Source organism: Castor canadensis, chromosome 13 (assembly GCF_047511655.1).
Source record: "Castor canadensis chromosome 13, mCasCan1.hap1v2, whole genome shotgun sequence".
Lineage (NCBI taxonomy): Eukaryota > Metazoa > Chordata > Mammalia > Rodentia > Castoridae > Castor > Castor canadensis.
Window position 1 is genome coordinate 5,017,334 of NC_133398.1, and position 16,494 is coordinate 5,033,827.

Here is a 16,494-nt window from a genome sequence, read left to right on the forward strand (position 1 = left end):
CACACGTTTCAGTGTGTTCTGGGCCTTTGTGTGTTCCGTCAGCTTTCAGAGATGGAGAGATGTCTTGTTTGCTTGTCCAGGTGGTTTCCTCAATGTGCTGAGGCAATACATTCATGAGCTCATGGGCTACAAAGGAGAAAGCAGGGCCAAGCTGCCCTGTTTCTCAGGCTGGGCCACCAGTTTACTCTTCTAACGTACCAGCCCTGCCTGCTTAGCTGTGGGGTTTCACAAGGAGATTTTGAGGTTGAATGTCTTTCATTGGAAGGGAAAACCCAGTAGGCCAGTGGTCTGATGTGTCCGAAAGGAAGGGAAGGGAAAAAAAGGGAGTGGAGCGAGAGATTAGCAACCTGAGCAAACACTTGTATTTCTCCTTGGAGTACATCCAGACTTGCTTTTTAGCATACAATTTACAAAGTACTTTTCATTTTTCTTGAGTAAAACCAGAAATCTGTCACAGCCATGATGCAGACATTTTACAAATCTGTATGTGAGCGACTTTGACCTATGTTTCCAGTGTCTTTCTTAAGCATCGTGAGGTTAGTGGTTGTAGTTCCAGCTAGCCTCATTCCATGTAGTAATTACACAAGCCCCCAACTGTTTCCACCCACCGTCAGAGGTCTCACAGGCTCATCCTTGTGGACAGGTGCGGAGGCAAGCCTTAAGTCATTTTTACATCATGCAAATGACTCCCTTCATGATAGCTACTGGGCATTCCCCTCTCCCCAAAAAGGGAGCTATTAATATATGCATCCCTAACTCTTAGATCTTGTATGGGTGGGGAATGAACAGCATGTATCGCACACACCGTGTGGGGTGAGCGCTATTTAAATCTGACTGGAGCTGCTAAGCATCACTCTACCATGAGATCACTGGCGCATGGCCAAATTGGTTGTGGGTTTTCTTTTTCTTTTTTTTTTTTCTTTTGAGGAAGGGTCAGACTTTAGAGAACTAAGCCATCTGTCCAGTAAATTATTTTAAGGCTTTAATAACAAATAGCTTGCAATGTACCTCAACATGTAGAGTAGAAAATTAGCGTTTTGCAAAACCATTATCTTTAGGAATGTCTTCTACATTCCGTACTGTTGTCATTTTGATATTGTAATCCCAATTTGGTTCCACACATCTTTGCACTAATGTTTTGCAAATTAATTAGTTCATTAAAAGCAACATTTTTAAACTGGCATGACAGTGCAGTGTACTTCTTTCAAAGGCTCTTGCTTTAAGAGGCATTGAGCTTCTACCAGAACAGATGCTGGCATTCTGTGGATGCATATTAAGCCCTAAGACTTTAAAGATTCTCTGCCACTGTCTTTGAGGTCTGCTTTGTGGAGTTCTCTGGTTGCTGTTACTTTTGATGGATAATGTAATGAGCTCTTCCATTCCTCGTTTCCTCATCTGCCAAAGAGAATTTTGCATTGTACTTGCTCCAGAATGGCTTAACTTGAGTCTGTACTATCATAATGTACTGTCTGCTTGTCCCTCAGATATTCAAAAGGGTACTAGGCATAGTGGCAAGTGCTAGGATTCTGCATGGAAGAAAGCAGTCATATCCCAGAGAATCCTGAAGGGAAACTAGGCATTAAAGAAATAATCCTTCGAAAATTGGGTAATGGTAAATATGCAGGAGTGAGAATTTAAAGGTACCATAGGAGGTGCGTTTTGCTGACAGATGGGAATCTCATATGCAGAATCCAGTCCTTAAAAATGAATGACAGGCTGGGATGTAGCTCAGTGGGAGAACTCTTGCCTAGCATGCACAAGGTACTGGGTTCAGTCCCCAACACCACCAAAAAAAGGAGGAAGGCTGGGGTATGTGCTCAAGTGGTAGGGCACCTGGCTAGCAGGCACAAGTGCCCCCCACCCCCACCCCCCAAAAAAAGGACTGTAAAACAGGTTCTGTTTGGGAATGGGTACCAAAGAAGGGCACAGGGTGAAAAGAGAATGAAGAGGGGTGAAAATGTTCAGAATGTTTTATACATGTGTATAAAATAGAACAATAAAACTTGATGAAACTGTTTTAAGAAGCGGGGGTAAAGAGGGATAGAGGGGGTTGAACTTGATCTGGGTACATTGTTTATATGGAAAGAACACAATAAAACCCCTTTGTACAACTAATATATGCTAATAAAAATGTTTTTAAAAAAAGAATTTAAAAGTATCACTCTAGGTGGAGTGTGCTGACAGATGAGGGCAGAGGGGAGCACTGACTGGGGGAGGAGTAGGCTTTCCTGAGGAGGTATCATTAAGCGAAACCCAGAGTTACAGCATGAGGACTTGCCATGGATGAGTGCAGGAGGAGCCTGGAAGTGAGTGGAAGGAGGCCAGATGGGGTGAACTGCAGCAGCAGCTGGACTGAAAGATCTCTTTGGCCCTTTGAAGACTGGAGACTTGAGTTTCCCACTGCCTCAACAGTGTTATGAACAGCAGGGGGCACTTTTCTTAGACAACCAAACGACTCCAGAAGTCATGGGTGAAGGACTTTGCAGGGCAAAGCTGGTTACCCACAATCAGGTGACCTTTTTGGTCACAGAAATAGGTCCTTGACCTTGTTGGAAGGATTAGTTAATGACCAGAGGCAGTTATCTCAATACAAACAAACACAAAAAGGTAACTATTAATGAAGATGTGGGAAAGAGAACACTGCACACTGATCATGGGAATATAAATTAGTATTGCTATTATGGAAAACAGTATGGAGGTTCCTCAAAACGTTAAAAATAGAACCACCATCTGATTTAGCAGTCCTACTGCAGGGCTACATATTCGTAGGAAGTGAGATGAGCACATTGAAGAGACATCTGTACACCCATGTTCATTGGAGCACTGTTCACAGAAGTCACAATACGGGTCTAAGTGTCCATCAGGAGACTAATGGATAAAGAAATTGGCGTGTGTGCACAAGCAGTACTATTCAGCCTTGAAAAAAAGGAACTTCTATCATTTGCAGCAACATGTATGAACCTGGAGGACTTTATGTTTAGTGAAATGAACCAAGACAGAATGACAGCTATTATACAGTCTCTCTTATATATGGAATCTTCAGAAGTTGAATTTATAGAAGTATAGAGAAGACTAGTGATTACCAAGGGCTTGGAATTGGGGAATAAGCTGGGAAGATGTTGGTGAAGGATCAAAATTTCATTTAGGAAGAATAAGTTCAAGAAATGTATAGGGAAGGGACTATAGTTAATAACAATGTATCATTTTCTTGAAACTGGCTAGAGAGTAGCTTTTAATTGATCTCACCACACAGAAAAAAATGTTATGTGAGGTAAAGCATTCATTAATTAGTTGATTTAACCATTCCACAATGTTAACACATATTGTACTTGATAAATATATGCAAGTTTTATTTGTCAAACATAAAAACTAACCTAAGGACTCCATCATGAAAGCATGATTTTAAGATCAGCAGAGCTACTGTATTCACTGACACCCTGCGCCACTTTGGTTTTTAGACCACAAAGCGGGGGAGGGAGGAAGGGAGGAAGGGAAGAAGGAAGATAGATGAGGAAATAAGAATAGTTGTATCGGGGAAAAATTACCATTCAGAAAGCAGCAAAGAAGAAACCTGGAGAGTTAGTTCTGAAAGAGTCTGGACAGGGATACTTAACGTATCCCTGGTGACGGGATGTGGTGCGAGAAGACACATTCCAAGGCCATCATACCCCAGTTGTTCAAAAAGGACTGCGATACAGTCCATGAATGGACTTTAAAGCCTATAAACATCAGAAAAGTGTATGCAAAATGTGTAAACATGAATTTTAGTTTTCAGTACCTTCTCCAAGGGATCCATGACTCAAGAAAGATGAAAAAGCACTCGTGAAAGAAATTGGAAAACCTGACAGTCATTTACATAAGTGCAAATCCTTTGGATTTTAAAGAATATATCTGCCTGTCACTCCACCAGGCTGACGTGAGTTGACTGGGTGGAGATCCTGGCAAGTGGCTTTGAAACAGCCTGGCCAGATATCCACAGCCTGCCTAGCGAGATGCTGTTAATGTCCTCGGTGCAGGGATGTTGCAGGGCACCTCTGAGGTGCTGGCATTCTTAATTCTGCCATTAAGGCCATTTAAAGAAACAAGCTGAGCTTCTTGAAGAAATGCAAGAGAGCTGGGTGCCGGTGGCTCACGCCTGTAATCCCAGCCACTCAGGATGCAGAGATCAGAAGGATCATGGCTCAAAGCCAGCGCAGGCAAATAGTTCATGAGACCCTCTCTTGAAAAAACCTAACACAAAAAGGGCTGGTGGAGTGGCTCAAGGTGTAGGCCCTAAGTTCAAGCCCCGATACCACAAAAAAAAAGAAGAAGAAGAAAAGCAAAAGAGTGAGAGCAAGGTTTATAGGCTCCAGAAATGGTTGTTAGACTCTGAGAATGGGTGTGGTTGTTTCTGAAGCTGGATCCCAGCGAGCCCTTAATAGCTTCAGGCCGCTTTGCCCTGGAAAGGTTGGGCCAGAAACCTTAATTAGGAGTAGGGCAGAGAAACAGGACTCTCTGGTTGCTTAAAAGTTAATTTTCTGCTTGGAAATACTGAAATTTTGAATCATACCTTGATCTGAACCTGCAATTTTCTAGAAGTTTGTGTTTCTAGCCCAGTTCTTGGACCATCAAGACGGCTCATCGGTGGAGTGCTTCAATAAGGAACTAAACAGCATTCCGTTTTCGAAAGGCTCCTGTAATGTAAATAGGAACTGCAATCTTTCCAAGTTATTACTCTGTTAACAGGTTGACAGATATGTGCAAATTGTGACTCACTGCTCAATTTGGCACTAAATTAATGTCTTTCCGCACCACGTCTGCTCAAGTGTAAACTAGTCACCACTGCTGTGTTACTGCTTGTTTGCCTATATTCCAAAGGTAAAAATTAAAGAGGTTTGATTCTGCCACAGAACGGAGGCTGCCATATGGTGGAAGTGTGGGAGGAGAGCACGCCGTTCCTACCTGTCCTTAGCCCTGCTTTGGCAGCGGGCTCTGTGCAGACAGCAGCTCAGTGTGCCAACTAGGGAGGTACTGCCAGAGACCACCTCCAAGACCAGCCCCCACCCTCAGCAAAAAGACAGTGTCCTCTCTGTCACTAGACTTTTAATTTGACGTTTCAAGCTTTCTTATTTCTGTCAAGTCACTGGTGGTTGATTTGTGTTTCAAAGACTGGGTCTGTTTTAGAATGAGTGTTTGATTTTTGCTTCTAGAACTGAGACATTGTTTTCCTCAGCTAAAGGTGCAGCTGACTTTTCTTTTTGGCAAACACATAATGTCACCTGTAACAATAAAATTTGCATCTCCTTTATGTTAGGCATGAGAATGAAAAACAGTCTCCTTAAAATTCTGCTCTTGCTTTGAATTGAGTTTTCTCACCTTTATCTAAACCCCAAAAATCTCTAGCCCACACCATTCTGCTTTCCTATACAGCTGTAGATGTCTTTCCTAGGGTCTGTTTTCCTTCTTCCACCACCTTCGCTTGTAAGTGAAGGGCTCACAAAAAAAGGAATCTAGATATGGATTCTTATTTGCCTGTTTGGAGCTCTGGTTCTTACTAAAAGCAAGCAAAGTCAGGTAGCTGGCATGGAGATTTGGAAGCCTACACTTGATTCTTTTGGCTTTTTCTGTGACCTGGGATCATCTTGTAAACTGTTTTTCTAGCCTACTAAAGACGCTGGCTTTCCGGAAGGTGCTTTGAAGCTTTCAAGGTGAAAGGTACAAGGGAGAGCAAATTATGATGTTACCTTTGTACTGAAGTTCTGCATATTCATTTGCTCACAGCTATGATGTCCTGAGCTATGATGGCTATTGATTGAGGATCCAGGACATTGCCTGCCTCCTCTCCATTAGCATTTCCTTAGCAGTGACCTCTATTCACACATGACTCTGGATTTTTTCTTCCTGCTGAGTCTGAAAAAACTGGTTTAAACCACACACACAGATGTAGGAAAGAAGTATGAAACACAGAACTGTTTCCAGTGGCCTAGTGTAAACTTTTGAGATGAAGTTTTTGTCGTGTCTTGCACTATTTCAGTAAACATCATCAGGGGGTGAAAATGGGTTGATTTCTTCCTCTCGTCATCCAGTTGCCTTTTTAAAAACAAAACAAAACATTCAAGATTAGTCCAAAGTCGTGTGTTATGTGTTACATGACTTTGAACCTAGAAGGGGACCACAGAAGGCCCTGTCTGGTGTCTTGGTCAGTCTGTTTCTTAGCTGCCCAGGAACTGATGTTTCCTAAACTCTTAAAAACTTAACCAAATGGGGCCTTAACCTTTAAGAAATGCCTCGTGTTCTTTCTGAAAAAGTTCGTCTTTTCCCTGCTGTATCCTCGCACCGTGGTCCTCTCCTCTTGAGGGAGAAGATCACTGTTGGCACTGACTCAGGGAAGCCATCCGTGCACATGACAACCATCAAGTCTCCCGCTGCCTTCCTCTCCCAGGAGCAGATATCCTCAGCACCTCCACCTCTTTCCACGCCTCTCCATTCCCATCTGCTCACTGTCCTTTCTCTCCAGGCCTTCTGCATCACACAGTTTAAAACTGTGCATAACATTCTCTAAGGAAAAGCTGATAGGTTGACCTGTAGGATTTGTTTCTTACTTTTGCAGTGGTTATGTTGGTGTCCACTTTGTAACAGATGACGTAACACTGTCTTGCTATCTCGTGAGCCCTGGGTTTCTAACTGCAATCTTGTCATGTTGTGAATGAGCAGCTTGTCTTCTCTTTTCCCCAGAGTGTGCCTTTTTACATGTGCCTGATTTAGTGGACCTGTCATCCAGCGCAAGACCCTTAATAGATAGTTTTGCATCCTGGCTATTATATGGTACATCCCCTTTGTGTCCAGTGTGATTGGATGGTGAGCACAAATACTGCTGTGATTTACTCTCTAGGAAGCTGAGCCAGACCCAGTTCTGTTTATGCTGTGGGTGGCATCTTCCCAGTAAGCCTGCACTTCAAGGAGAGCTCATCCTGCTAGAAGAAGGGGCACTTCTGTAGACTAATCCTAGGTGGGGTAAAACCACCAATAAGCACACTTGCAACCTTTGAATCCTTTATCTGTGCCAGACCCCAGGCCAGTGCTTCATGTCAGTGGTCTCAAGGATTATTGCAAGTTCCACTTGCACCAAAAGGACTCTTCTTTTAGAGTGATAAAAATGGAACTGCTAGCTTGCCTGATATGTTTGACTATAGTAAAAGAAGTTTTATAATAAAAGAGCTTAGGAATAAAATTGTAACAGGCACCTGGGAAACTGATCAGATGAATGTTGGGCATGTTTGATGGCACATGCCTGGAATGCCCGTACCCAGGAGGCTAAGAAGAAGGGCTGTGAGCTCGAGGGCAGCCTAGACTATGTAGTGAGACCCTGAAAGAGAGAGGAAGGGAGGGAGGGAAGAGGCAGCAAAGGAATGAAGGGAGGGAGAGAAAGAAGGAACAAAGCAAATGAAAACCAATACAAAACAGAAATCCAACACTCTTAAAACAGAACCAGCTTCCATGAAAATCCTTTATAGGAGCTTTGTGTATTTGAGATGAAGTTAAAAAGTAGCATTCAAAGCACTTTTATTTAGAATGCTGAGGTAAATACCAAAAGAAATCGCTAAAAAAAAAAAAATGGTCTGTTCTAAGAAGGCAAGAGGAGAAGAAACCTTGTAATCCTGTTTGTCTTCTTAAAAGTGGATCACGCTGATTTAAAAAATGAACTGTCCAACCAAAGTCTTAGTACACCATGGTTCTGTAGCCCTCTGACTATGACTCTGGTTCATGGTGTGTTTCTTCTTCCCACCTAGGTACGTTGATGACGTGATCAGCCGTATCGACAGGATGTTTCCTGAGATGTCCATCCACTTATCGAGGCCCAATGGGACGTCAGCAATGCTGCTGGTAAGATCCACAAGTTGGGAGAAAAGTTGTCTTCAGAATTATCTCTGTGCTCCTGTGTGGTAGGATCTGTAGACTGAAGGTTAAATCTGGTTTGATGGTGAAGAACGTGTTTTCTTTACTGGCATGCTGTAGGTTAAAAACGCTGCACATGAAACCTTGCTTTTGAACATAATTGCAGTCCCACATGAGAGCTAACCAGGGAGGAAAGACACTGTAAGGTCATTTTACTTCAAGTCAGTTTGTGTAAAAACTTCCCAAGCCCTGTTTTGGTGACTGTCTTATATTTTCCCAAAGAGGTATGCTGGAGAGAAGTGGTGCTCAGCTGTTGAGCCCTAAAGAGAATGCTTTCTTACCACAGAACCAGCTTCTGTGGAAATCACTTATAATAGCCTTAAATGTTGGAAAAAGCATCTAAGCACTTGTCACCAGGAACTTCTAGTTTGCTGCTCAGAGCAGGTTGGCCTCAGAATCTCACTGCTGATGATAATGTGTTTGGAAATCTGGTGGGCTAGGAATGTGACATCATGTTATCCATTAAAGAGACCAGACCTGGGCCTCGGCTGTGAGAATCTTTCCTAGTGTCTAAGTGGTGTCTGAGGAGCCACTTCTAGATGCAGATTTTTCAAGAGCCACTACACTTTATAGGCAGCAAAGTTTACTGAGCAAGAGGGCTGGGTGTCAGCAAGGCAAGGCTCCCTGCATCTAGTCAGCACCTGCTCCTTGTGCAAACTCTTACCAATAGCCAGCCACCCAGAGGGGCTGCTCTTTGCTCTGTCCATTCATCTTAGGAGACAGGCTGATTGTGTATGCGTGCTTGTTTTGCTCTTAAGAATGGAAGGGATGTGTGTTTCTTACTTAAGAAGCAATATTTGTGCACTGTTTCATTTTTAAGGAAAACATTAGTGAAGTTCATCTGAGTAACATGGTACTTTCCTGTACAACTCTTTTCAGCCAAAATATGAAGAAAATGAGATAATACAGTGCTCTTTTGATAGAAAAAGAAAGCAATTTCCTTTGTGTAAAAGGTAATATTTTCCATCTCTGTTAATTGAACAAATTGTACATGTTAAGATTCTCCAGACCCCACTGCCAAAACATAAATCCTGCTCTCAGCATGCTTGACAGGGACCACAGAGTTAAGGAAGATAAAAATGAAAGCGTCCTCAGTGAAATAGGTTTGTTCAAATTATTTCTGGGTCATTGGACTTCCATTTCATGAGGAAGGTAGGAACTTGGCATTGAAGGGAATGGGGTTGGGGGGGAGTGAGCAGGACTATAGGCAAGCAGGCCTGAACCATCAGTTATTTCCACCTGAGGAAGCAGGCTTCCATTCCACTGTGACCTGTCAACCTCAGCTGCCTGAGAACATGGAGCTTCTGTTCCAATAGGCTGATGAGGCAGTCTGGGACTCGATGCAAGGGAGGAGTCCACTTTGCATATACCGATTTTACCCCACAAGTGGCTAACTCAGATCTGTGTGCATCTTGCTGACTAGCTGTAGCCTGTCTTCAGTGTCACAGGGATTCACAGCCATTTATTTATAGGAGTAAAGGTGGATGATTGGATTTGCAATCACATGGCCAGGTAAATAAACATGCTTTTAACATAATTGCTTTGTTTGGTTTCTGCTTCTAAAAGATGGTTATTTATGGGTGGCAACTCTCTAGGCCATTTTTTCTGTTACCACTCCATCTTCTGTGATGGAGATGAAGAGAATTGTCACCTGGGAGGGAAATCGGGTCCAATCCCTGCCACCACCCTACCACTTTTGCTAGTCACCTGTTCCCTGGGCTTTAGCAGCAAAAGTTGGGGATCGGCAGGGCACCATCTCAGGAACCACAGGCAAGAGGTGAAGTGTTTCCTAGAGATGAATCTGGACTTCTGTTCCAGAAGGCTAGGGAGTGAGTGGGATGGATAGAAGAGGTAGCTAGGAGGCTGTCGAGGTAGGACAGCACAGGCTCAAGCAGTCTCTGCTGACGGCTCCTTTCTCCTTCCTGCGGGAGCCTGCGCTGTACCCGTGCTTTGTAATGAAGTGACTTTTCTCCTGAAGCAGCCAACAGAGAACTGTCTGATTCAATTGAGCAAGGGAAGGGCTGGCTTTGGTTTACATTTTGCTGTTTCATGCTCAAATGCTCAAAGATCAAGCTGCCCCTGGCATGGTAGCTCCGGACATGAAACAGGACAATGTCCTGTGGGGTCCTTTTGGGTCCTGTGGCCCAAATGATTTGCCATTGAGCTTCTCATCTATGTGTACAACATAGAGAAGAATCACTCCTGCCAGCCTGGCCTGAGGCTGCCCCTCCCCCCTGCATTGGGGTCTGAGGATCAGGTCTTGGTTCTCCTGCAGAAGTGCATGGAATGGAGGGGAAGTAATTCCCTGGAGGAAGCAGCAGAGGCCAAGAAAGCAGCAATCTGCAGGATAAATGGATGAAGCCTGGATGGCCTGTGGCTTACACAGCACTCATCTTATTTGATCCTCCCAGTGGCCCTCGAGGTGGGAGCCCCAGCTGTGCTCATCTGACAAGTAGAAAGCTGCGGTAGTCATTGCTTCTGCCTCCCTCATCTGGGACCCCAGCCTATTCCCAAGCCCTCAGGATACTGTTCTCCTGTCTCTAAGGATAGCCCATGCTGATGGCATGAATGATTTTTGGAGTACCAGGCACCTGGCTGGTAATTTTTTCTAAAATCTCTTCTATATAATTCAACAGATACAAAGGAATGTAGTAAGTGATGAAGCACAGATATGCTCATGATCTCACAGTGGTTGTGCAAAGCAGAACAGAGCCAGTATATGCCTCTCTGGAGTCCCGGGCTCTCCAGCCAGGACCCCCTCCACCCTGAGAGCCACCCCTCTTCTTTTCAAGTGCAGTTTGCCACATGTGCATGTATCCGGAAACACCACAGTGTTTTGAGCTCTATAAAAACAGTATGTGTGTGCTGTTTCTGAGACACACTCCATTGTTCACATCTGTAGTTGGATCATCTTTATTATTACCGTACTGTCCATTCTGAGGCTGTCCATATGTTATCCTTCCTCTTGTCAAGGCACATTGGGGTTCTTCCCAGTTTTGCATGTTAAATAATGTTCACACACACACCAGGTAAAGGCTAAGCCTTAGTCCAAGCCATGGAGCTAATTCTGGTCTGTACCTGCTGTGGGGCGAGGGGAACAGTGGGAGCGTAGACAGCTTCCTTCCCTTGAGTTGTGAGACATGATGGTATGGTCCGGAAATGGCTCCCATTAATGGCCTTAGTTCCTCAGTAGTGTGTTCCACTGACTTTGCTAGTGTTAGAAATCTCTGTGAGTTTCGGTGTGAGTGTAGAGGGGGTGTTAGGATTGCTCACGCATCTGCCTGGGAGGCAGTCCATGGACTAAAGGCAGGTTTTGGTGATTGCATTTTGGTGTTCTCACTCACCAAGCGTTCACTGCCAGGCGACTGTACTAACACGAGAGCCCAAGGCCATCCTCAGCAGTCTCTTCACTACACAGAGAGGTAAGGGCAACTGGGGAGCTGGCACTCCTGTTGTAGGCAATTAAAGGTGATTTTTACCTCATCTATACCCAAAACAGCTCTTTGTTGTTGGCTTGGAAGCACCAGGACTTTAGGCCCTTCCAAAATAGGACCAGTCACTTTCTACCCAGGAACATGTTTGACCTGGAAGCACACGCTTGAATCTTCTTCATGACCAGGGACCCACAGGCAGCTCATGCATAGGAAGGGAGGTGGGGTAAGAGGAGGACAAACAGGTGCTTAGTAAATATTTGCTGAGTGGATACATAGAGGGCAGAAGGAAAAGCATGGTTGACTTTCACATTCATCCCTTTGTCTGCATTGGCTAGAAGGGAGAGGGATGCTCTCAGCTCATCAGGAGAGAAGCAGTGAGGCATCAGGAACTAGTGTAATGCTGAAACCAGCAGGACAGTTACTGGTTTAGCTTTCTCGGGTGTCTTTGTGAGCCCTAGGTAATCAGCTAAACCTCACTAATGTCACATCTAAACTTTCAGCCTCTTATGTAATCGTTAAATGCGTGTGGCACTCTCTGCTCCATTTGGGGGCTCTTCTGGTATTGTGTAAGTTCATAACTGATGCTATAATGAATCCTGTTGCTGCTCTTTGAAGGTATGAGCTCAGTCATCCAAAAATAAATCTAGCCATGTTGATATTTAGTTTCAGTTAATCTACCACCTAACATCCCATTATTAATATTCTTCAAACAGTCAAAATATTGTAAGAGCTTAACTGAGTCAGAGACTGGAACAAGCTGCTGGCTTCTCTCAGCATTTTAAAACATTAATCTACAAATTTTGACTGATCCAGTAGGTATAAAAGTGTAAGAAAAGAAGAGTAAGGAGCTTCACCATGATATTTGAAATATACCTCAATATTTTATAGTCTTTATTTAGATGTTATTTAATTTACAAAAAAATGAAGCACATTTACCTGTCTTTCTAAATCCACATTCTAACTAACCTTCAGTTTCTTTTAACACATCCATTCCTTGCCTGAATGACACATCTTTTCTTAAACTGTTGGCATATTATCTTGTTCTACTCTCCACCAAGTCAGTTGAGGAGGATGTGAACTGTTAAGCAGATTAACTGTTGGTGGCCTGGGTTTCTCCACTAAGCTCACTTAGTTCCACTTGAGTTGGCCTAACAGTCACCATTATTGTTTGTGGGAAATGCACGTTCCTGGTAGACTGCACAGAAATCCCAAGTGGCTCTGGGTAGAGGCAAAGAGCCACACTTCCCAGGGGACCCCAAGGAGGTCTTGGGCAATCTGTGGGGTGTACTGTAAGAAACATGAGGTTAGACCCATCGTGCTTAAGTCCCAGCTCTGGTGTCAAACTGGCAAATGTGCTACAGTTCTGGAGCACTTTATTTAATCAGTAAGTACTCACAAAGCACCAGGAGAGAAGGGTATAGACCCGGGCAGCTCAGCAAGGACCAGTCACAGGCCCCCTGCTCTCAGAGCTGCACTGTAATGTGTAAACAAACAAAAGACCAGCCATTGTTGCATGGTGTGATGGGGTGATGTAGGAGGCAGGACAGGCTGAGGGGCTGGAGAGGGTCAGCAGTGCTATGGGGTCAGGGCAGTGCATTGGGAGTCATGTCCTGTGGGAAGTGAGGTGAAGCAGTGAGCTGTCTAGAAGGGCAGGATCCAGGAGAAGCAGCACGGTAGAAGGAGCCCCACCAGAAGGCAGCTTGCACATTCAAGTGAGACAGGGAGGAGCTGTAGGGCCCAGACTCTGCCTCCCAGGCTGGGGGCAGCACTTGGGGTTGTGTGAAGTTTTTGTAATTTTAAATTCAGATGTACAAATTTGGATTAACCATAGTCCTTGATTGATGACACACTGTCATTGCTGATCCAAGTAACTCTGAACCTGTCACTCACTAATGAGCTAACACATTATCTGCAATCTATCCCACCTGTGAGTGCTCCTGCCCATCCCCTAGAGGGAGCTATTAACCCTTTCTTTATTTAGCATTCCCTTGGGGGGAGGGGCTTTATTAGTTATCCTAAATTAATCTTTAATTTCCCTGTTTTTAATTCAGTGTATTTTAAGGTATTATGTGTTGTCTTCAAGGACTATTTTTTCACTCAACTTTTTTTTTCAAATTTCATTCAAATTGTAGGTTTGCCTATAGCTTATTCATTTTTGTTGACATTGAAATATTCTTTTATCTGAATATTCCCTACTTAGTTATCCATTTCTCTGTCAATGGTCATTTGATTTGTTTCTGGGTTTTTGTATGCAAGCAGTCCAGCTCCAAACATTCTTGGCGCCTTGAGGTGCAGTTTCACTTGGATCCACTCCTAGCAGTGGAATTGCTTGGTTGAGGGCAGTGGTTTTAACTGGGGGTTATTGTCACCTCCCAGGGAACATGGGGCAGTACGTAATAGAGACATTTTTAATTATCGAAGATCAAGGGGATTTTGGCATCTAGTGGATAGAGACCAGAGATTTTACAACATTGAGCAATGAACAGGAGAGCCACACCCAAAAAATTACCCACCCCAAAGCCAAAGTGCATGGTGGAGAAACCTAGGCCTGGAGCACTCAAATACTCAACTTCCTGTGAAATTACAACTTATTTTCATAAACACTTGCACTAATTTACACTCACCGGCCACTTTACAAAGCAGATTTTCCCCAAACATACAAAGACTTGAACCATAACTCTAGTTGTCCTTCAGACATTCCTAAAGGCCACGTTAAAATTCCATGATGCAGCAACAACAGTCACTTCAGGAATCTAAGCCCATTTTTGTCACTGCCTTATAAGAAAAACTGGTTTTTATAGTTCTTCACTTTTTTTTTTTATTGTTTCATTATTCATATGTACATACAAGGCTTGGATCATTTCTCCCTCCTGCCCCCACCCTCGCCCTTACCACCCACTCCACCCCCTCCCTCTTCCCCCTACCCCCTCGATACCCGGCAGAAACTATTTTGCCCTTATCTCTAATTTTGTTGGAGAGACAGTATAAGCAATAATAGGAAGAAACAAGTGTTTTTGCTGGTTGAGATAAGGATAGCTATACAGGGAGTTGACTCACATTAATTTCCTGTGCATGTGTGTTACTTCTAGGTTAATTCTTTTTGATCTAACCTTTTCTCTAGTTCCTGGTCCCCTTTTCCTATTGGCCTCAGTTGCTTTTAAGGTATCTGCTTTAGTTTCTCTGCATTTAGGGCAACAAATGCTAGCTAATTTTTTAGGTGTCTTACCTATCCTCACACCTCCCTTGTGTGCTCTCGCTTTTATCATGTGATCAAAGTCCAGTTCCCTTGTTGTGTTTGCCCTTGAGCTAATTTCCACATATGAGGGAGAACATACGATTTTTGGTCTTTTGGGCCAGGCTAACCTCACTCAGAATGATGTTCTCCAATTCCATCCATTTACCAGCGAATGATAACATTTCGTTCTTCTTCATGGCTGCATAAAATTCCATTGTGTATAGATACCACATTTTCTTAATCCATTCGTCAGTGGTGGGCCATCTTGGCTGTTTCCATAACTTGGCTATTGTGAATAGTGCTGCAATAAACATGGCTGTGCAGGTGCCTCTGGAGTAACCTGTGTCACAGTCTTTTGGGTATATCCCCAAGAGTGGTATTGCTGGATCAAATGGTAGCTCAATGTCTAGCTTTTTAAGTAGCCTCCAAATTTTTTTCCAGAGTGGTTGTACTAGTTTACATTCCCCCTAGCAGTGTAAGAGGGTTCCTTTTTCCCCACATCCTCGCCAACACCTATTGTTCGTGGTGTTGCTAATGATGGCTATTCTAACAGGGGTGAGGTAGAATCTTAGTGTGGTTTTAATTTGCATTTCCTTCATTGCTAGAGATGGTGAGCATTTTTTCATGTGTTTTTTGGCCATTTGAATTTCTTCTTTTAAGAAAGTTCTGTTTAGTTCACTTGCCCATTTCTTTATTGGTTCATTAATTTTGGGAGAATTTAGTTTTTTAAGTTCCCTATATATTCTGGTTATCAGTCCTTTGTCTGATGTGTAGCTGGCAAATATTTTCTCCCACTCTGTGGGTGGGCTCTTCAGTTTAGAGACCATTTCTTTTGATGAACAGAAGCTTTTTAGTTTTATGAGGTCCCATTTATGTATGCTATCTCTTAGTTGCTGTGCTGCTGGGGTTCCACTGAGAAAGTTCTTACCTATACCTACTAACTCCAGAGTATTTCCTACTCTTTCCTGTATCAACTTTAGAGTTTGGGGTCTGATATTAAGATCCTTGATCCATTTTGAGTTAATATTGGTATAGAGTGATATACATGGATCTAGTTTCAGTTTTTTGCAGACTGCTAACCAGTTTTCCCAGCAGTTTTTGTTGAAGAGGCTGCTTTTTCTCCATCGTATATTTTTAGCGCCTTTGTCAAAGACAAGTTAGTTATAGTTGTGTGGCTTCATATCTGGGTCCTCTATTCTGTTCCACTGGTCTTCATGTCTGTTTTTGTGCCAGTACCATGCTGTTTTTATTGTTATTGCTTTGTATAACAATATACAGGTATCGTGATACCTCCAGCATTGTTCTTTTCACTGAGTATTGCCTTAGCTATTCGTTGCCTCTTGTGTTTCCATATAAATTTAACGGTAGATTTTTCAATCTCTTTGATGAATGTCATTGGAATTTTGATGGGAATTGCATTAAACATGTTTTGAGAGTATAGAGATTTTTACTATGTTGATTCTACCAATCCATGAGCATGGGAGATCTCTCCACTTTCTATAGTCTTTCTCAATCTCTTTCTTCAGAAGTGTATAGTTTTCCTTGTAGAGGTCTTTCACATCTTTTGTTAGGTTTACACCTAGGTATTTGATTTTTTTTTTGAGGCTATTGTAAATGGAATTGTTTTCATAAATTCTTTTTCAGTTTACTCATTATTAGTGTATAGAAATGCTAATGATTTTTCTATGTTGATTTTATATCCTGCTACCTTGCTGTAGCTATTGATGATGTCTAGAAGCTTCTGAGTAGAGTTTTTTGGGTCTTTAAGGTATAGGATCATGTCGTCTACAAATAGGGATATTTTGACAGTTTCTTTACCTATTTGTATTCCTTTTATTCCTTCTTCTTGACTAATTGCTCTGGCTAGGAATTCCAGCACTATGTTGAATA

General features: G+C 43.0%; 1 protein-coding gene across 1 annotated transcript in view; it reads left to right on the forward strand.

Moving 5' to 3' along the window:
• Positions 1-16,494, forward strand: part of Med27 (mediator complex subunit 27) — a 201,345-nt gene that overhangs the window by 121,378 nt on the left and 63,473 nt on the right. The window contains exon 4 of the mRNA XM_020161590.2: positions 7,770-7,863. Coding sequence (XP_020017179.2) covers positions 7,770-7,863 — 94 coding nt within the window. The remainder of the gene's footprint in view (positions 1-7,769; positions 7,864-16,494) is intronic.